Source organism: Lampris incognitus, chromosome 2, assembly GCF_029633865.1.
Source record: "Lampris incognitus isolate fLamInc1 chromosome 2, fLamInc1.hap2, whole genome shotgun sequence".
NCBI classification, from domain to species: domain Eukaryota; kingdom Metazoa; phylum Chordata; class Actinopteri; order Lampriformes; family Lampridae; genus Lampris; species Lampris incognitus.
In genome coordinates this window covers 20,450,632-20,472,861 of record NC_079212.1, presented here as the reverse complement: position 1 = coordinate 20,472,861, position 22,230 = coordinate 20,450,632, and the positions used below count along the sequence as shown (strand labels likewise).

The 22,230-nt window shown below is 42.7% G+C and overlaps 1 protein-coding gene across 1 annotated transcript; it reads left to right on the top strand.

The window, feature by feature from the left end:
* Positions 1-15: 15 nt before the first annotated feature.
* Positions 16-21,653, top strand: ppardb (peroxisome proliferator-activated receptor delta b). The gene is made up of 8 exons (XM_056275159.1): positions 16-408; positions 3,828-4,220; positions 4,438-4,589; positions 5,203-5,341; positions 5,537-5,739; positions 6,250-6,456; positions 6,585-6,828; positions 19,056-21,653. The coding sequence occupies exons 2-8, from the start codon at positions 3,887-3,889 to the stop codon at positions 19,301-19,303; spliced, it is 1,527 nt and encodes a 508-aa protein (XP_056131134.1). The 5' UTR covers positions 16-408; positions 3,828-3,886; the 3' UTR covers positions 19,304-21,653.
* The last annotated feature ends 577 nt before the right edge of the window (positions 21,654-22,230 follow it).

Here is a 22,230-nt window from a genome sequence, read left to right as displayed (position 1 = left end):
GCTACACACCGTAGGGAGAGGGTGAAGCAAAGCTGGGGACGAGTTGGTTCTGGGGGGGGGGGGAGAGTCGGAGAAGGGTATCAGTCAAGTTTTTGTCTATCTGCTCGCCCCCAAACCTATCGGGCATGTTAGCAGGCGGAGGAACAGGGAACTGTTTCTCTCCCTGCCGACGGAAGAGATTTGTCCGTGCGTAGCGTCACGACGGGCAGCGCTTCTCCTGAAAGTGTTGTTAGCAATCCGACGTTAGCTTCCAATGCTAACTGCTGCTAGTGCCCACAACTTGTCAACAGTCAGCCGTGGACGGGACTCGTTACGCCGGTGGCGGCTCTGTATTTTTTGTTTCTTTCAACCCCGGTGGTATTTTCTCGTGGCCTGAGACGTCTAAACCAGCGAGCACCGCTGAGGAAGGTAAGCAAACTTGGTAAGTTGGCTATTTAAAGACACCGTAAGTGGAATTTGGGTCAGCCACGTTAACGATCGAGCTGGCTGGGAGAATTTCAGCCAGCGTTCAAGGTTAGGAGCTAAGCTTGCGGTTAACTTAGCTAGTGGTACTTAGATGGCCGACCGACGCGCTTGGCTATTATTTCAACAGTCGAACTAAAAAAAGTTTCACGGTTTGCCTGTCATTCTTAATCGGTCCTTTCATCCTACGCCTCCGTGTATCCAGTCACAGGGCCAATCCTTCACAGAATTACTTGTAGGAAACTGGAGTAGCAGATCTTTTCAAAACCAAAACCAGTGTGACAGGTTGCTCGCTGGACGGCAAGTCTGAACATTACAAGCCACCTTTCTCCTCTGGAAGCTATCAGGCACCGTGTCCCCACAACAGGATTTTCTATGTCAGCCAAAGTTTGATTCGGGCTGCTCTGTGGTACATTTATCCTATTCATGTGGAATTAGATTAGGTTAACCTCAACGATCTCTGCTGGATAAATGAACTGTTGCAGCAGCTGTAAAGGTAATCGAAAAAGATTGGTGCGAGAAGAATGTAACCGTGAATGTATTGTTGCTGCAGAAGAAAGGTGGATCGAAAAAGAAATGAGTAATACAATGGTAAAAATATGATTGAAGAGGAAAATCTTCTCGAACATGTCGAGGCGTTTAAACGTTAGAACAGAACATTAAAACTAGTACTAAGGCCCTGGGGCAAGTTGGCTAACATGAAACAAATAAGTGGATGTGTATTATTCAGAAATGTAAAATGACTGCAAATATGTGCTCAAACAGCAGCTGCAATGCCAAACTAACACTGGAGGACAATATTAGTAGAGGTTGGAAACACTAACATGCAATGAAGATCAGTGGAATACATCCTTCAATACGGCTGCAGGACACACATTAAGACGGCATGGCTCAGGAGATAGAGTGGGTCATGTATTAATCGGAAGGTCGCTGGTTCGATCCCCAGCTCCTCCAAGAGAACGTGTCGAAATGTTGAGCAAAACACTGAATCCCTAAACTCTTCCTGATGACACTTTGCAGGTTGGCACTTTGCATGGCAGCCTCTGTCATCAGTGTGTAAATGAGGCATACATTATAAAGTGCTTTTAGTGGTCAGTAGACTAGAAAAGCACTATATAAATGCAGTCATTTTACCATTTATTGAACACCAATTTCAGATTGGTTATGGCCACATAGTGGCCTCCTCCGTGTAAGTGTGCCATCAAGGATAAACCAGAGCTCCAGGCAACAACAAAAAAAGCTCATAAACCCAAAATATTTAGGAGCCAAATTTAGTGGTGTTATGCTACATTATTAAAGGACTGCCTTTTCTTTCCCCTCTGTACTGTCTGCCTTTGTTTGCTGTGCCTTCCATAGTCTACACCGGCGTTTCCCAAATGTCACCTGGAGGACCACTTGCCCTGTATGTTTTAGAGCTCTCCCTGCTTCAACACAGCTGATTTAAATGATCAGTTTGTTATTAAGCAGCTTCAGGAGTTCATAACGAGTTGATCATTTGAATCAGCTGTGTTGGAGCAGGAAGCGATCTAAAACATACAGGACAAGTGGTCCCCCAGGAGAGGTTTGAGAAACACTGGTCTACACAATCATAAATACTTAAATGTCCAATCTTCTTTTATCCCCCCCCCCACTTTTTTATTCAACTATGTGCAGTTAGTTGTTTCCTGCTTATTCAGGCTCAGAGTCCATATCTCCCACCACCATGTCAGTGTGACTTGGCCAGCCAGTGTAGTCTAACCCTAAACTATAATAAGCCCCTATTCCCCCTGTTGCACCCATGTTAACGCTTGCGCTGTCCGCTCCAAACGCACTCATTTTGTGTACCCACCAGTTTGGATTGGGTGGCTCTGCATTTTCAAGCAGTGACTTGATAGTATTTAGGGTTTCTTCTGCATGACTGTGATCAAGTTTGGCCAACCTTACTAGATGGGTCACAGCTGTTCCATCAAATAAGTGCCTGCAGTATACAATAACATTGTCTTTTCCTGAGACATTTGTCCACCAATCAGTTATAACAGAGATGTAATTTGCCTTTAAAGCCCCCTCAAGCACACTGCTTTTCAATTCATCTGCAATGCAGACTACAAAATCTGCACATGCTGTATCATTATCATATGTCTTTGACACATCCATGCCATTCTTCTGCATCAATAGAATCTGAGAGCTAAACTTTGTGAATGGTACTTCTTCATTCTGAATTCCCTCATCTCTTTTTCTGCAATTTTATCACTAGCACGTTGCACTTTCACTATTGGGATGGCACGAGGGGCAGACCGAGCAATGACACAATCCCTGGCATTCTTGTTTTTTACTGTCACCATGCTTCTTTGCGGTTTCCTTTTTAAAATGACATTTTACATTTTCCCCTTGTCATAACGTAACCAGGTGAACTCTTGTAGCCAAGCTGGTTTAAACTGTCTTGTAGGGATGGGAGCCGCAGGGACGAAAGAGGAAGACTCCACTTGCTGCGCTTGGTTATCATCATCTCTAAAGGACTGCACACTGATTGAATTGGGCTGGGATGACTCAACTGTCACTTGAGAACTTTAACTGGCTGAGTTGGTCTCGACATTGTCGGCATCTGATGTAGAGGAGGCTGGGTTTGGACAGGCAGGGAATGAGAAAAAGTCTGATATTTTTCATGCGCATTTCGTTTTCTTGCTAGCTGGCTAACGTTAGCTAACTACACAGATGACTACATCTAACTTCTAAATTCAAACTCAATCAAACTAAATTAAACACAATTCATAAAGTTAACACTTCACGTTTTTAACCTGATAAACGTGACGCACTGTTTTTGTTCATCTGTACAGCCGAAGCTTCAACCACCGTAGGACAGGAGTGCAGATAAGTTTATGTATTGGAAACTGTACAGGAGTTCATGGGATAGGTCAGGTAGATGCAGGCGCAATAGGAGAGTTCAGTACACACAACAACAACAAAAAAAATGTATGGCCTTTTTTTTTTGGCTTGTGGGTAATGGTGGCGACTGGCAGGAAAAAAATGGTCACAAAATAAAAAAGTTAGTCGCATTGGCGACCATTTTAGTCGTCATCTGGAGCCCTGTAAACCCTTCTGCTACAACTCCGTTTCTAACTAATAAGCGGACTGAGATGGGATATTGTGATTCAATTAACAACCAACCTAGGAATTATAATTATAATTTATTTAAGCTCTGGGATAGTAATCAGCCTATTTATTATTTATTTGTTTTTGTTTATATAGTAGATGATTTCTAGAAGGCATGGCTTTAAAAAAACTTGTGTTTTTAATTTCTATGAATCATTAGCTATTCTACACATGCACACGCACACACTCAGTATATTTATTTATTTTTTTTTGTTTTGTTTTTTTTTTTTAAACAGGGGAGCTATGCAGGCTACATGACAAGAGGACAACCGCTGGATCAGCCTGAAAAGAAACCATGGATGGCTTTGAGAAACCTGCCATCAAGAAGGATGAAGGGATAAATGGCTGTAGTGAGCCAAATTCCCCCAAGAAAACAGCTCCAGTTAAATGGACAGTACTAGAAGGGGAGTCTGGAGCCTCAGACTCTGGTGGGGGGATAAGTGAACTGAAGGCACCCAACCTGCAAGACCTGAAAGCCACAGATGGATCCGAGGATGAGGAGAGGGATGCTTCACCTTCATCCAGAGGCCCAAATGGGGACCAGCACGATGTAGAGAAAGAGGTTCAGGGGCAGGATGTGAACAATCATAGCAGGAAAGACAACCGCAAAGGTTCTACAAACTACACAGGTTAGATAACACAAAGTCTCATCTGTAACACCCCAGCTTCCAAAATGGCCTTCCCCAAGACCAACTAGTCACTAGACCACCTCTATTGATGATCCTTGAAAAAAAAACACCAGAGAGCCAATCTGTTAATAAAAGGCTTTCAGGCACTTTTGATGTTGATTATGATAAACTGAGAAAGTGCTTTGTCATTCATATCCTCCCACATATTGCTACACAGACCTGTCCCATACCTCAACTCCCTCGCTGTCAGAACAGTTGCGTCTTGGCCGAGATGACAGCACAGGGAGTGGAATCAGTGTGGAGTGCAAGATCTGTGGAGACAAGGCCTCTGGCTACCACTATGGTGTCCATGCGTGTGAGGGCTGCAAGGTAAGATTTCTAGATTAGAGATTTCTTTTAATTAACACGTTAGAAAATTCAGCTTGTGGGACACAGATGTCAGAGAAGTGATAGAGCAAATAATCACAAAGTATATACCATATATTATGCCCCACGCAGAAGTAAGATACAATTGACAAACATAGTACAGTGTTTACACATTCAGGGACTTGACGATATTGTTGTAAAGTTTTTTCAGCTGAGCTGTATTTATGAGTATGAAAAATCTGTGAGCCTGATGGGTTCGGCAGTAAAGCATCCCATAGCTTTGGCCTGTTCATATGGCATTAGTTCGTTTGCTCCTGATAAACGGTGTGCCACATCTCGAATAGCTGCCTGTTCTTTCTTCACCAGTTGAGATTTGTAGATTGATTTCATTGGGCTAAAGTTTATACCAGCAGTCTTACTACACATGTTTACTATACTATGGAACTTCTTTTTTTTTCTTGCTCACTGATGGGGATGCATACCAAACAATAAAACCACAAAGAAACAATAGATCGGAGTCAATATAAGGGGATCACAGTATATTTGCTTCAGATAAGAAATCCTGATATTGGCTGCTGTGTGTTTGCCCAAGTCTGATGCTACTTTTGTTACCCAGGGCTTTTTTCGGCGGACCATCAGAATGAAACTGGAGTATGAGCGCTGCGAGCGCACTTGCAGGATTCAGAAGAAGAATCGGAATAAGTGCCAATACTGTCGCTTCCAGAAGTGCCTGTCTTTGGGAATGTCCCATGATGGTGAGAAAACAAACAAACAAACAAATGCCCTTAACTGAGTTTTAAAGGGTAATTTTATTTCACATAATTCAGAAGCAAGCTCATTCTGTTCACAAATGCATGAGTGTCTCCTTGAGCATTAAGTTAATGTGCTGACAAAGTGACTTAGTCCAGACGTGTCAACTAATACCAAGACAAACACGCACGTTTGTCCAGCAATCAGATATGGACGTATGCCAGAGGCAGAGAGGAAGAAGCTAGTGGCAGGCCTGCTGGCAGAGGAGCTGAACCTCTCAAAGCCCGGTGGTTCAGACTTGAAGAGCCTGGCCAAGAGTGTCAACACAGCCTACCAGAAGACCCTCAGCATGACCAAAAAAAAGGCTCGTAGCATTCTAACTGGGAAGACCAGCAGCTCCTCGGTACACCACAGTCTTTAAATCACTCCTCTCAGATTTCCCAATCTGGTTGATATAGATAGACAGGGCCGTACATCTCATAAGTACATTTTCTTCATTTCCTCTGTTCTTGGTTTATGTTTTTACCCAGAATCCTTGGGTCACAGGACTATTTTATCACATCTTGGTGTCAGGGCTGTGACCCTTGTAGTCTTTACAGTTGGTTGCTGTTAATTCTAGTGATTTATGGTTTCAGGCTTAATGCACAGTTGTACTTGTAATTTGATTTCGATAGAGTTGGCCAAATACTTATCAAGTAATGTAAATGATGACAGATAGATATCAGTTTTTGCAGTAAAAGCAGAACGTGCCTCATAATTGCAAATGCTGTTATTGTGTATTATGCTCGTGCACGAATGTCTTTCTTCTTGAAAATGTCATTATGTCATGCCAGAAATACTTGTATCTTAGTCTGAAGTCTGTGAAGTTAACGGATGGCCATTGATGATGAGTGGATGCTCTCTCTCCTTTCAGCCCTTTGTGATCTACGATATGGACACACTCTGGCAGGCGGAAAGTGGTTTAGTATGGAGCCAGTTGGTTCCAGGTGCACCCTTAACCAAGGAGATTGGAGTCCATGTGTTTTACCGCTGTCAGTGCACCACCGTGGAGACTGTGCGAGAGCTCACGGAGTTTGCCAAGAGCATTCCAGGGTTTGTAGACCTTTTCCTCAATGACCAGGTATGGCATAACCTTTTCTTTTGTTCCATCTGATTTTTCTATATTCAGAACCTGCCATAATATGAGCAGTACATGACTACATTAACAAATCCATAATGGTCAATGAATGTCCTTTTTGGTTTCTGCAGGTAACTTTACTGAAGTATGGGGTGCACGAGGCCATTTTTGCCATGCTCCCCTCTCTCATGAACAAAGATGGACTGTTGGTGGCCAATGGAAAAGGTTTTGTGACCAGGGAGTTTCTGCGGAGTTTGAGAAGTCCCTTCAATGAGATCATGGAACCGAAATTTGAGTTTGCTGTCAAATTCAATGCCCTGGAGCTCGACGACAGCGACCTGGCCCTCTTTGTTGCTGCCATTATTCTCTGTGGAGGTGAGACAGAAGGTTGTCTTTAACACTAGAACGACTGGGATTTCAGTCCTACCTAAAATGACCATGGGCGGTCAAATTGACCGCCTGTTTTTAAACTCTATGTTCTGTCAAGATAAATACCCAATTGAGATGTTAATGCATTGCACATGTTAGCATGTCTGTTTAGTAAACGACTGACACCAAAATTAACATTTTAACAACTATGATACTATTTTTAAACAATTTAAACTTCAGAGAGACATGGTCGAACTTGAATATCAAAATGAAAATTTTAACAACATTTATACTATTTTTCAAACAATTTAAAATCGCCGCTGTCCAACGCCTGTAAATACTGCAACTCCTCGGTGGTAGTCATGGTGCGTCTGAAACAGCAGCTGTACCCAGATATGTTGGAAATAATCAAAAATCAAGTTTAGACTATTACTCTGCACTGCAGAACACTAGTTTGTTTCTAGGACAGAGCAATGACCATCGCAAAGGAAATGACATGACCAACACACGTCATAAAAAGTGACGTGACACGAACCATGACGCACAAATAACGCACAGTCATTTTGACTGGTCATGGTCATTTTAGGTAGATCTTATAACTTTTTTTGTGCAGTTGATCTACTACTACTACCACTACTACTTTCGGCTGCTCCCATTAGGGGTCACCACAGCAGATCATCCATTTCCATCTCTTCCTGTCCTCTACATCATCCTCTGTCACACCAGCCACCTGCATGTCCTCTCTCACCACATCCATAAACCTCCTCTTTGGCCTTCCTCTTTTCCTCTTCCATGGCAGCTCCATATTCAGCATCCTTCTCCCAATATACCCAGCATCTCTCCTCCACACATGTCCAAGCCATCTCAATCTTGCCTCTCTTGCTTTGTCTCCAAACCGTCCAACCTGAGCTGTCCCTCTAATATACTCATTCCTAATCCTGTCCTTCTTCATCACTCCCAATTAAAATCTTAGCATCTTCAGCTCTGCCACCTCCAGCTCCACCTCCTGTCTTTTTGTCAGTGCCACTGTCTCCAAACCATATAACATAGCTGGTCTCACAGCCATCTTGTAAACCTTCCCTTTAACGGTTGCTGGAACCCTTCTGTCGCAAATCACTCCTGACACTCTTCTCCACCCACTCCACCCTGCGTGCACTCTCTTCTTCACCTCTCTTCTGCACTCCCTGTTACTTTGGACAGTTAACCCCAAGTATTTAAACTCATATGTCTTCGTCACCTCTACTCCTTGCATCCTCATCATTCCGCTGTCCTCCCTCTCATTCATGCAAATGTATTCCGTCTTGCTCCTACTAACTTTCATTCCTCTTCTCTCAAGTGCATACCTCCACCTCTCCAGGCTCTCCTCAACCTGAACGCTACTCTTGCTACAGATCACATTGTCATCCGTGAACATCATAGTCCACGGAGGCTCCTTCCTGATCTTGTCCGTCAACCTGTCCATCACCATTGCAAACAAGAAAGGGCTCAGAGTCGATCCTTGATTTAATCCCACCTCCACCTTGAACCCATCTGTCATTCCAACTGCACACCTCACCACTGTCACACTGCCCTCATACATATCCTGCACCACTCCTGCATACTTCTCTGCAACTCCCAGCTTCCTCATACAATACCACACCTCCTTTCTCGGCACCCTGTCGTATGCTTTTGCCAAATCCACAAAGACGCAATGTAACTCCTTCTGGCCTTCTCTATACTTCTCAATCAATGTTCTCAAAGCAAACATTGCATCTGTAGTGCTCTTTTGTGTCATGAAACCATACTGCTGCTCGTTGATCATCACCTCTGCTCTTAACCTAGCTTCTATTACTCTTTCCTATATCTTCATGCTGTGGCTGATCAACTTTATACCTCTGTAGTTACTACAGTTATGCACATCGCCCTTATTCTTGAAAATCCGTACCAGTATACTTCTTCTACACTCCTCAGCCATCCTCTCATTTTCCAAGGTTGCGTTGAACAATCTAGTTAAAAACCCCACTGCCATCTCTCTTAAACATCTCCATGCCTCCACAGGTATGTCATCTGGACCAACTGCCTTTCCATTCTTCATCCTCTTCATAGCTGCCCTCACTACCTCCTTGCTAATCCACCGTACTTCCTGATTCACTATCCCCACATCATCCAACCTTCTCTCGCTCATTTTCTTCATTCATCAGCCCCTCAAAGTACCCCTTCCACCTTCTCAACACACTCTCCTCAGTTGTCAGCACATTTCCATCTCTATCCTTGATTGTCCTTACCTGCTGCACATCCTTCCCAGCTCGGTCCCTCTGTCTAGCCAATCAGTACAAGTCTTTTTCTCCTTCTTTAGTGTCTAACCTCTCGTACAACTCACCATATGACTTTTCCTTTGCCTTTTCCACCTCTCTCTTTGCTTTAGGCTGCATCTCCTTGTACTCTGTCTACTTTCTTCATCTCTGTCTGTCCCACTTCTTTGCCAACCTCTTCCTCTGTATACTTTGCTGTACTTCTTCCTTCTCCCATCAAATCTCCTTGTCTTCCTTCCTCCATCCTAATGACACCCCAAGTCTCTTCCTAGCTGTCTCCCTCATTATTTCTGCAGTGCTTGCCCAGCCATTTGGCAACTCTTCTCTACCACCCAGTACCTGTTTTAACTCCTCCCTGAACTCCACACAACAGTCTTCCTTCTTCAACTTCCACCATTTAATCCTTGGCTCTGCCTTAACTCTCTTACTCTTCGTGGTCTCCAAAGTCATCCTACAGACCAGCATCTGATGCTGCCTAGCTACGTTCTCCCCTGTCACCAACCTTGCCGTGGTGACAGTATAGGAAATTTCTTATCTACTTAAAGAGCATCATTGTGTGTGTGTGTGTGCGTGCGTGCGTGTGTGTGTGTGTGTGTGTGTGTGTGTGTGTGTGTGTGTGTGTGTGTGTGTGTGTGTGTATAATCCAGTTAGTCAAGTAAATTTTCTATGAGACAGTACAAGCCTGTTTCATGCTATAAGCAGTCATCAGCTGATATAATGAATGAATGAATATATATATAAATATATATGTATATTCATTCATTATCCAAACCGATTATCCTGCTTTATATATACACTCACTGGCCACTTTATAGGTACATCTTGCTAGTACCGGGTTGGACCCCCTTTTGCCTTCAGAACTGCCTTAATCCTTCGTGGCATAGATTCATCAAGGTACTGGAAACATTCCTCAGAGAGTTTGGTCCATATTGACATGACAGCATCACGCAGTTGCTGCAGATTTGTCGGCTGCACAGCCATGATGCGAATCTCCCGGTCCACCACATCCCAAAGGTGCTCTATTGGATTGAGATCTGGTGACTGTGGAGGCCATTTGAGTACAGTGAACTCATTGTCATGTTCAAGAAACCAGTCTGAGATGATTCGAGCTTTATGACATGGCACGTTATCCTGCTGGAAGTAGCCATCAGAAGATGGGAACACTGTGGTCATAAAGGGATGGACATGGTCAGCAACAATACTCAGGTAGGCTGTGGCGTTGACACGATGCTCAAGTGGTACTAAGGGGCCCAAAGTGTGCCAAGAAAATATCCCCCACACCATTACACCACCACCACCAGCCTGAACCGTTGATACAAGGCAGGATGGATCCATGCTTTCATGTTGTTGACGCCAAATTCTGACCCTACCATCCGAATGTCGCAGCAGAAATCGAGACTCATCAGACCAGGCAATGTTTTTCCAATCTTCTATTGTCCAATTTTGGTGAACCTGTGCGAATTGTAGCCTCAGTTTCCTGTTCTTAGCTGACAGGAGTGGCACCCGGTGTGGTCTTCTGCTGCTGTAGCCCATCTGCCTCAAGGTTCGATGTGTTGTGCGTTCAGAGATGCTCTTCTGCATACCTCGGTTGTAATGAGTGGTTATTTGAGTTACTGTTGCCTTTCTATCAGCTCGAACCAGTCTGGCCATTCTCCTCTGACCTCTGGCATCAACAAGGCATTTTCGCCCACAGAACTGCCGCTCACCGGATATTTTCTCTTTTTCGGACCATTCTCTGTAAACCCTAGAGATGGTTGTGCATGAAAATCCCAGTAGATCAGCAGTTTCTGAAATACTCAGACCAGCCCGTCTGGCACCAACAACCATGCCACGTTCAAAGTCACTTGAATCACCTTTCTTCCCCATTCTGATGCTCGGTTTGAACTGCAGCAGATCGTCTTGACCATGTCTACATGCCTAAATGCATTGAGTTGCTGCCATGTGATTGGCTGATTAGAAATTTGCGTTAACGAGCAGTTGGACAGGTGTGCCTAATAAAGTGGCCGGTGAGTGTGTGTGTGTGTATATATATATATATATATATATATATATATATATATATATATATATATATGTGCGTGTGTGTGTGTATGTACACATACATACATACATACATACATACATACATACATACGTGTGTGTGTGGGTGTGTGTGTGCAGGGGTCAGGGGTGCACATAACTTTTTTGGTCTGGTTCTCAAAGGACAACCTGGAAATGTTGCTTGGTACTCAGTCTTTATACAGCACGGTTATCCTACAAGTTGTCGATCATCACTACCCTCCTGACTGCTCTCCTCACTGTCTTCCTCTCTTTCAAACATGGCAGATGAAGATGTAGGCCTACTTCTTTCTCCCTGGTTGAGTCTGCGATTAGTTGTTCTCAGCCATAAGTCAACAGCTGGCTTCAGGTCAAAAGTCTCTGTTGTCATCTTAGACAAGTGGATGTGCATCAGGGATGAGAGGCGAGAGTCTGACGGGCAGGATCTGTGCTTGCTTTTTATTATGTTGAGATGTGAAAATCCCCTTTCACATGCAGCACTGCTCAAGGGCAGTGTAAGGGACAACAGTGAAGAACTTTATGAATGTTGGAGTAACTATCTGGATTACTTATCTTCACTGTGTTGACCAAGTCATATACAAAGGAGGCTGCCAAACATTTTCCTGCTTGCTTTAAACACATCCATTCTCTTACAGTGGAGTCACTGTCAACAGACAAGCTGGAAAACATTTCTGGAGGATGTTAGTAAGTGTTGTGTTGCCAAAACTGTGGTTTTGCATTTCTTGAGGCCAAGTTAAAGGATCAAAAATTTAAAATTGATCACATGAATTAAGGGATTCATATCTGCTTTCAAGCTCATGAGTGAGACCTCTCAATACATCAGCCTTGTCCCTTTCAGCATCAGCATTTGAAACAGTCTCTTTCCTGTACTTGCCTTCACTGTCAAGCAATAGTGTCAGCTGTCCAGCAGCTACCATGAGCTCATGTTTGCATTCACCAATAACCAATTTATCTTGCTGGAACCTGAGGGAGGTGAACTGTAAAATGTTTCCAGTGTCAAGGATGTTGGCTAGAAAACACTGACAACACTGTGCGGATATGTTTTAGGTCACTGTCATCACTTGTAGCCACTCGAATTTGAATGGCAGGTAATAGCCTCCATATTTTCAACAGAGTCTCTTGCCTCCATGCAGACCATCTGATGTTGTGACCTCGCTAGTTTCACAAAGGCAATACCATATCTTCTTTAGTTCTGTTCTTTTTGCGTCCCCTCTCTGTAAACAAAAGATCAGCAACTTGACAACAGAGTGATTAAATGTCTCACAGTATGGTACCATGCGATCAGCTGACTTTGTGCAGTTCTCGAGGGTGTGGGCAGTACACAGAATATGCACAAGGGAATCCCCGATCGCCACCATCTGACGCTATTTGGGAACGACCCCATTGTAAACTCCAACGTTGACTGCTGCTCCATCTGTACACACCAAGACTAACTTCGTCTTCCACTGATCCCCTAAACCACAAGTATGGAAGAGCTGCTCCAGTCCGTTCACTATGTCCTGTGACGCTTAGTTCACACCCAGATCAATTAATCCAAGGAAATCTGAGGTAAACTCTCCGTAGCTAGACACAGACACAATGAACACAATTTCCTGCTCCACTTTCTTGAGTAGCTTTATTGACAGCTTATTATTGCTTATGGCATGAAACAGGCTTGCACTGTCTCATAAAGAATTTACTTGACTCACTAGACTATTTTGCTCCTTATTTGTTGACCACTTTCCCTACCGTTGAGTATTTATTTTAACAGTTACATATATATATATATATGTGTGTGTGTGTGTATGTGTGTGTGTGTGTGTGTGTGTGTGTGTGTGTGTATGTGTGTGTGTACAGTGCATCTGGAAAGTATTCACACCCCTTCACTTTTCCCACATTTTTTTATGTTACAGCCTTATTCCAAAATGGATTAAAGTCCTTTTTTTTCTCATCAATCTACACACAATACCCCATAATGACAAAGTGAAAAAGGTTTTGTAGAAATTTTTGCAAATTTATTAAAAATAAAAAACTGAAATATTGCATGTCTATAAGTATTCACACCCTTTGCTATGACACTCAAAATTGAGCTCAGGTTCATTCAGTTTCCACTGATCATCCTTGAGATGTTTCTACATCTTGATTGGAGTCCACCTGTAGTAAATTCAATTGATTGGACATGATTTGGAAAGGCGCACACCTGTCTATATAAGGTCTCACGGTTGACAGTGCATGTCAGAGCAGAAACCAAGCCATGAAGTCAAAGGAATTGTCTGTGGACCTCTGAGACAGGATTGTATCGAGGCACAGATCTGGGAAAGGGTACAAAAAAAATCTACAGCTTTGAAGGTCCCGAAGAGCACAGTGGTCTCCATCATTTGTAAATGGAAGAAGTTTGGATCCACCAGGACTCTTCCTAGAGCTGGCCGCCAAGCCAAACTGAGCAATTGGAAGAGAAGGGCCTTGGTCAGGGAGGTGACCAAGAACCCGATGGTCACTCTGACAGAGCTCCAGCGTTCCTCTGTGGAGATGGGAGAACCTTCCAGAAGGACAACCATCTCTGCAGCACTCCACCAATCAGGCCTTTATGGTAGAGTGGCCAGACAGAAGCCTCTGCTCAGTAAAAGGCACATGACAGCCCGCTTGGAGTTTGCCAGAAAGCACCTAAAGGACTCTCAGACCATGAGAAACAAGATTCTCTGGTCTGATGAAACCAAGATTGAACTCTTTGGCCTGAATATCAAACGTCATGTCTGGAGGAAACCAGGCAGCTCTCATCACCTTGCTAATACCATCCCTACAGTGAAGCATGGTGGTGGCAGTATCATGCTGTGGGGATGTTTTTCAGCGGCGGGAACTGGGAGACTAGTCAGGATCGAGGGAAAGATGAATGGAGCAAAGTACAGAGAGATCCTTGATGAAAACCTGCTCCAGAGCGCTCAGGACCTCAGACTGGGGCGAAGGTTTACCTTTCAACACTACAACGACCCTAAGCACACAGCCAAGACAACGTAGGAGTGGCTTCGGGACAAGTCTGTGAATGTCCTTGAGTGGCCCAGCCAGAGCCCAGACTTGAACCCCATTGAACATCTCTGGAAAGACCTGAAAATAGCTGTGCAGCGACGCTCCCCATCTAACCTTACAGGACTCGAGAGGATCTGCAGAGAAGAATGGGAGAAATACCCCAAATATAGGTGTGCCAAGCTTGTAGCTTCATACCCAAGAAGACTTGAGGCTGTAATCGCTGCTAAGGGTGCCTCAACCAAGTACTAGTAACGGGTGTGAATACTTATGTACATGCAATATTTCAGTTTTTCATTTTTAATAAATTTGCAAAAATTTCTACAAAACCTTTTTCGCTTTGTCATTATGGGGTATTGTATGTAGATTGATGAGGGAAAAAAAGGAATTTAATCCATTTTGGAATAAGGCTGTAACATAACAAAATGTAGGGAAAGTGAAGGGGTGTGAATACTTTCCGGATGCACTGTATATGTGTGTGTGTGTGTGTGTGTGTGTGTGTGTGTATGTACATATATATATATATATATATATATGTATATATACACACTCACCGGCCACTTTATTAGGCACGCCTGTCCAACTACTCGTTAACGCAAATTTCTAATCAGCCAGTCACATGGCAGTAACTCAATGCATTTAGGCATGTAGACATGGTCAAGACGATCTGCTGCAGTTCAAACCGAGCATCAGAATGGGGAAGAAAGGTGATTTAAGTGACTTTGAACGTGGCATGGTTGTTGGTGCCAGACGAGCTGGTCTGAGTATTTCAGAAACTGCTGATCTACTGGGATTTTCACGCACAACCATCTCTAGGGTTTACAGAGAATGGTCCGAAAAAGAGAAAATATCCAGTGAGCGGCAGTTCTGTGGGCGAAAATGCCTTGTTGATGCCAGAGGTCAGAGGAGAATGGCCAGACTGGTTCGAGCTGATAGAAAGGCAACAGTAACTCAAATAACCACTCATTACAACCAAGGTATGCAGAAGAGCATCTCTGAACACACAACACGTCGAACCTTGAGGCAGATGGGCTACAGCAGCAGAAGACCACACTGGGTGCCACTCCTGTCAGCTAAGAACAGGAAACTGAGGCTACAATTCGCACAGGCTCACCAAAATTGGACAATAGATGATTGGAAAAACGTTGCCTGGTCTGATGAGTCTCGATTTCTGATGCGACATTTGGATGGTAGGGTCAGAATGTGGCGTCAACAACATGAAAGCATGGATCCATCCTGCCTTGTATCAACGGTTAAGGCTGGTGGTGGTGGTGTAATGGTGTGGGGGATATTTTCTTGGCACACTTTGGGCCCCTTAGTACCAATTGAGCATCGTGTCAATGCCACAGCCTACCTGAGTATTGTTGCTGACCATGTGCATCCCTTTATGACCACAGTGTTCCCATCTTCTGATGGCTACTTCCAGCAGGATAACGCGCCATGTCATAAAGCTCGAATCATCTCAGACTGGTTTCTTGAACATGACAATGAGTTCACTGTACTCAAATGGCCTCCACAGTCACCAGATCTCAATCCAATAGAGCACCTTTGGGATGTGGTGGACCGGGAGATTCGCATCATGGATGTGCAGCCGACAAATCTGCAGCAACTGCGTGATGCTGTCATGTCAATATGGACCAAACTCTCTGAGGAATGTTTCCAGTACCTTGATGAATCTATGCCACGAAGGATTAAGGCAGTTCTGAAGGCAAAAGGGGGTCCAACCCGGTACTAGCAAGATGTACCTAATAAAGTGGCCAGTGAGTGTATATATACACACAAAATCCAGTGAGTCAAGTAAATTCTTTGAGACGGTACAAGCCTGTTTCATGCCATAATGTTTCTGTCCACCAATGACCAAATATAATGGCTTAAAGATGGTATATTCTTTAAACGGTTGTTTCTCAAGCTACACATGTGTTCATTAAACCTCTTTCTGAATGTTCCATCTGTTAGACTGACGTATGTCTCTATTTTGCCATTGTCATCTCTCATACAATGTTCGGTAGGAGAGATGATAACGGCAAAGTAGAGACATACGTCGGTCTAACAGATGGAACATTCAAAAAGAGGTTTAATGCACACGTGTAGCTTTAGAAACAACCGTTTAAAGAATGTAACATTTTTAAGCTGTTATATTTGGTCATTGGTGGACAGAAACATTAGTTATTCAACTGTCTGGAAAATCCTCTCAAAAAACAAAGCATATTCAACCAGTAGTAAAATGTGCAATCTATGTCTAACTGGAAAATATTTTATCATTTGTAAACCAGAAATGTCCACATTGAATAACAGGAATGAATTGGCCAGCAGTTGCAGACGTAGATATAAGCACCTATTTTGTAATTATAAATAAATCATGCCAATAGACAAATACAACCCCCCCCCCATTGGACTGTTAGCGATCACGTGTTTTTGAATTTTTGAATGTCGCACCTCTCCCTTCCCCATTGGACATTGTGCACGTGATGTGCATGAGGAGGCAGTAAATGGTATGTTCTTCCTCGTGTAGCTATATTGACAGCTGATGATTGCTTATGGCATGAAACAGGTTTGTACTGTCTCATAAAGAATTTACTTGACTCACTGGATTGGTTTGCTCCTTATTTGTTGAGCACTTTCCCTACCGTTGGGTGGTTCTTTTAACAAAGTTTTATATATATACTTAGCACAAAAAGTAAGGAAATTTGTGTTTGGTAGATTATTTTGTTTGTTGTAACAATGCTTTATGGCAATAAAAATTATATTTTTGGAAATCCTGTTTATTTCCCTTTTAAATGGTGCCATATTTGTAAGGAACATGCATTTGTGGGATGAGCAGCAGAGCTGAGTATGTGGGTTGCACCCATGAAAAATTTGCCAAATCTTCTCTGCCAATGCCAAACAGCTTATTTTGCTGTTGCTGTTGACTGTTGTTTTGAGCTTCTGGTACCCCAGGTGCTGACAGTCAGGTGCCTGATATAAGATTTTTTGCCAAGAAGCATTGTTACAATAAAGAAATAATCTACCAAACACAAATTTCCTTACTTTTTGTGCTAAGTTTATATACAGTTTTTGTCTTAAATTTGACAATGTCTTACAAAATTATAGTGCACATTATTGTGCAGAACAGAAGTTTCCCAACCTAATTGGATGAATAAATGCATACAAAAATGCAAACAAACATTCTGAGTACTAACCAGGAATATTTTTGAGAAGTTGGTATCACTCTCCAACCCTATGGTACTGCTTGCTAGTGTGAGATTGCAGCGTAATTTCAGGTCCCCTCTAGTTGCAGAAGGTGTAAATATTGGTTATCAGCATGTCTTTATGCATATTCAGTAATCCAGGTAAGACAGTCAAAGTTAAATCAGTTCATCTGGATACAATGTTGTCTCTCTTCACATGTGTTCCTGTTGATGGAAGTAGTGGAGATTGTCCATATGAAATTACAAAATTATCCCTTCCTTTGCAATTGGACCACCCTTAACACTGACCAAGTGTGTCTGTTCCTGAAGCTGTTTCTTCAGTCCATGTTCTTCACGTACAGGGACCATACTATAGGCACAAGCATGGGTGTGCCATGGGTTCCCCATTCTCACCTGTAGTAGCCAACTTGTATATGGAGGAAGTGGAAAAGAGGACTCTGATGTCCTATCCAGGGACACCACCTAGCGATTGGTTCAGATTTGTGGATGACACCTGGGTTAAAATTAAATCTCAGGATGTTCCACATTTCACCAACCACATTAACTCTGTGGTCAACCACGTCAAGTTCACCAGGGAGGACGTGAAAAATGACAGGTTAGCTTTCTTAGACTGTGAAATTGTAATTGGTGATGGGGGACATTTGATTGTTTACCTTAAACCAACACATACTGATCAGTACTTAAGGTTTGACTCTCATCATCCACTGGAGCACAAACTGGGAGTCATCAGGACTCCTAGTTGGGGAAGGGGAGAAATTCCACATTAAACAGGCCCTAGTTAAGTGTGGTTATCCTAACTGGGCATTTGTTAAAGCCAGGAAGACGCCCAAACAGTGCACCAGCTGACCGAAGAGAGGAGAAGGACAACAGCTACCTAAGCGTAAACCAGTGGTGATTCCATATGTGGCAGGAGTGTCGGAACAGTTGAGACACATATTTTCTAAACATCACGTCTCAGTTGCTTTCAAACCACAAAACATGCTGCACCAGAAATTGGTCCACCCCAAGGATCCCCTCGGCACAAACAGAGCAATATAGTGTATGCTGTTAAGTGCCGGGAGGATTGCCGTGACTTGTACATCAGACATTGGCCAAGAGGATGGCACAACACAGAAGCGCTAACGTCAGGCCAGGACGCAGCAGTCTACACCCACCTACAGGCCAGTGGCCACTCTTTCAAGGATGAGGATGTGCACATCCTTGAAAGGGAGGAATGCTGGTTTGAATGGGAAGTGAAAGAGGCCAACTATATGAAGAGGGAACAACATTCCCTGAATTGGGGGGGGGGGGCTAGGAGTACATTTGTCACCATTTTACAATGCTGTGATTGCAACCATTCCCCAATCCTCTGTGAATAGTACACATTGCCATTGAAATGCTACTTAATGCTCAGGGCAATTTACATGTGAAACTGATCGTTGTTTTTGGTTGTTATGCCCCAAAACGACCAGGGTTATATAAGGGTGAGGATACCTGCAGTCAGTTGAGACTGAAGAGGTCACTTAGATGAGTGATGAAACGTTTCTCTCTCAATAAGTGTTGTGACCAGTTGAACTGATTCAACTTTCTTTGATTAGTTATCGACAGTATTAATGATGTAATCCATATGACGCTAAATGTGACAACTATGGAACTATTTATGGTGTATAAATGGCAGCTAATGTTGTGATGTCCCATTATGTTCTTGTTCTTTCAGACCGTCCGGGGCTAATAAACGTGAAGCAGGTGGAGCAGAGTCAAGACAACATTCTACAGGCCCTGGACCAGCACCTCCAGGCCAACCACTCAGATTCTCTTTACCTCTTTCCTAAGCTGCTGCAGAAGATGGCTGACCTCCGGCAGCTGGTCACTGAAAATGTCCAGCTGGTTCAGAAGATCAAAAAGACAGAGTCTGAAACCTCACTGCACCCTCTGTTACAGGAGATCTACAAGGACATGTATTAGTGCTTTATAGCGCAGACTGGTTTTAGCAATACAGTTACAGACTTAATTGATATTTCTACTATACGCTGCATTCTGTACAAGCACTGCTTCGCACACATGAATTTGTGTGTATGCAGAAAGTTTGAATACTTAAGTTACATGGTAGACTTAACACAAATGGCAAAGACCTTGTGATGTCACAGTTCCCTACACCGTGGTCCTGTAAATGATTAGTGTCTGGAATCATGTGTGGCATGTCCCTTCTTTCGACAACGGTCACTGAACTGTTTGATGTTTTTAAAAAGGTTCTGGGGTCGGGTTTCCTTAGAACACTGGCTCCTGGGTGCTGCTGTTGTGACATACAAACAACAAAGCTAACCCTACATGGCTAACCCTAAGAAGGACTTGACCTCCCTTTCTTGTGTGTTTTGCTGTAAAGGGAAAACTGTTCCTGTTCTGACATATATGGTCTCAGTGAAATAGAGAAAAGCAGTCAGTTTGCACTGTGTGATGAATCCATGATGAAGCCAGGGTGTTATGTGTTCGTTTTCATGCTTTTGTGATTAAGCTTTGTATGCACAATTTTTGTTTACATCATAATCACATACCTTTTATAAGGTTAATTTATGCTTGGTCATGTGACACTTTTGACAGGCGTGACAGATTTTATGACAACAAACTACCAGCTCAAAACTGTTATTTATTGACATATGTCAAGAATCTTGTTTTGTTGCAAACATGGTCGTGGTTGTGACACAGTTTGGCTGGCAAGCTAATATAGACTGCCAAAATGAATACTATTTTGGATCAAGTCTTATTGCCATTGAGACTTCAGAACCCTTGATGCTGACAGAAATGCTATATGTTGCTCAGTTTCCCGAGCATAAATTAACCTGGATAAACAAACTATTGTCAGCATTTAACAAGCAATTGATCACAAACTGGGCTGGCTCCAGCAGTGTAGAGCTCTCTCATTATGACTACATCTGTGTAATATCCTTTCACTTTGTAATTATTTGCGAGAATATGTTCCTGACCGAAGTCAGAGGAAGGAAGTTAAGAGCATCAGCCCAAGTGTTAACTGTAATGAACAGATCGTGCTGCACAGTTATAGTTTTCCAAACCTAATGACATTATAAATACTTGTTGCTCGAGAAGGGGACATGTTTTTAGCTAAACAAATAATCGTGAACTTTAAAGGTTTCTCAAATTTTCTTCTTTGTAACTATTTTACTAATTAATTGTAATTATTGAAATGATGCCGTCTGTAAGAGCAAAACTGAATTATCATTGTTTTTCTATACTGAGTACAAGTTTTCTTTTATATTGCATGTTTGTAGATTTGCACCTAATAGATCAAGTATAAAAAATAACTTTTGAAGATATGAAATTGGCATACATTGTCAGTAGACAGACCAAGAGCGGTGTACCATCATCGCTGGTTTTTAATTCTAGAAAACCAATGAAGATGAGAGATCAGTTTCTAGACTTTTCTGTCACAGCTTACTAAAAAACCTCTTATTTTTAGTTTGGGCATAGAGACTGAAGTCATTAATGTCAGTATACTACAAATCTGTAGTTTGGAGAGTCTTAAAATCAATATGCAAGATCTTGAGTCCAAAAGCAAACATTTCACCCCTATTTCTATTTGCTTTCTATTTCCTGTTTCTATTTCCTGTTTCTATTTGCTTTACAGCAAATTATTATTATTTACAGCGATTTATTTGCTGTTTCTATTTGCTTTCTATTTCCTATTTCTATTTGCTTTACAGTTTCTTTTTGTACTGGGTGAACTTGATTGGTTATTGTGAAAACAAGCTCTACATTGATGAGTTAAATGGAAAGCTTCCTCTTGTTTTCTATTCATTGGTCTTACTACCTCTATATGGTATATGTTGCCTCACTCAGTGGCATTATGCTTCCATATGATCATATTTCTGACAGTTTTGCCTTAACTACTGTACTGCTAGAAGTACACATTGCAAATTTATTATTGATGTACAATGGTCCGAGCAAAGTGTGTGGGGGAAAAATGAAAAGGAGCATACATCTTGATGTTAAACTACCTCTGCTACAGTGAAAGTAATCGATTCACTGATAATTCATGAAACTGTCCGTAATCTCTGAGAATATCTTGTCGTGAACCACGTGTGACCTATCTGTAACCCGAGTAGTCAAGTTAAAACCTACGAGAACAATAACTGCGTGATTTCATTTTCCCTGTTTTGCTAATAAGTATTTGGATTTCTCTGTGCTGCATTTTTTTCTCCATATTTAAACCATATAGGCTATATTTCTTGATCACCCACCACTTTAAATTGAGGGCATGGGAACAAAGCGGAGTTGGGAGATTTTGCAGAGAGATGGATGACAATAAGTTCAACGCTTTACAAATAAACTAAAGCTTTTTTGCCACTGAACACAACAAGCCTTGTAACAAAGAAGTGAATGTTCTGACTAATCTGAATCAGTTAATCTGGACATGCACTGATTCAGTTTTTCTGGGATTTCTACACCTGGAGCACGCATCGAGACGCTCAGACTCAAGTGGTGGAAACAAATCTTACAAAAATGATAGCCCTAACTATGCCAACAGGACAAACAAGTCTCTTTTTTTTGCCATCATAGGGAATAATTTATCCTTTACTTTCCCATGGCATTTAGTATATAGCTCAACATGCATAGCCAGTGTCAAGATATTTTTTAAAACTTATCTTCTCAAATATACGGAAGGACGCCATAGTATACATTTGGGCCAGTGTGACCTTGTAACTTGCGGGATGGCCTGGCGGCCTGTCCAGGGTGTCTCCCCGCTTGCCGTCCAGTGACTGCTGGGACAGGCTCCAGCATCCCCGCGGACCCTGAGAGCAGGATAAGCGGTTGGGATAATGGATGGATGGACCTTGTAACTTCCCTGGTCTACTCCAACCCCTGAAAAATCACAGCAC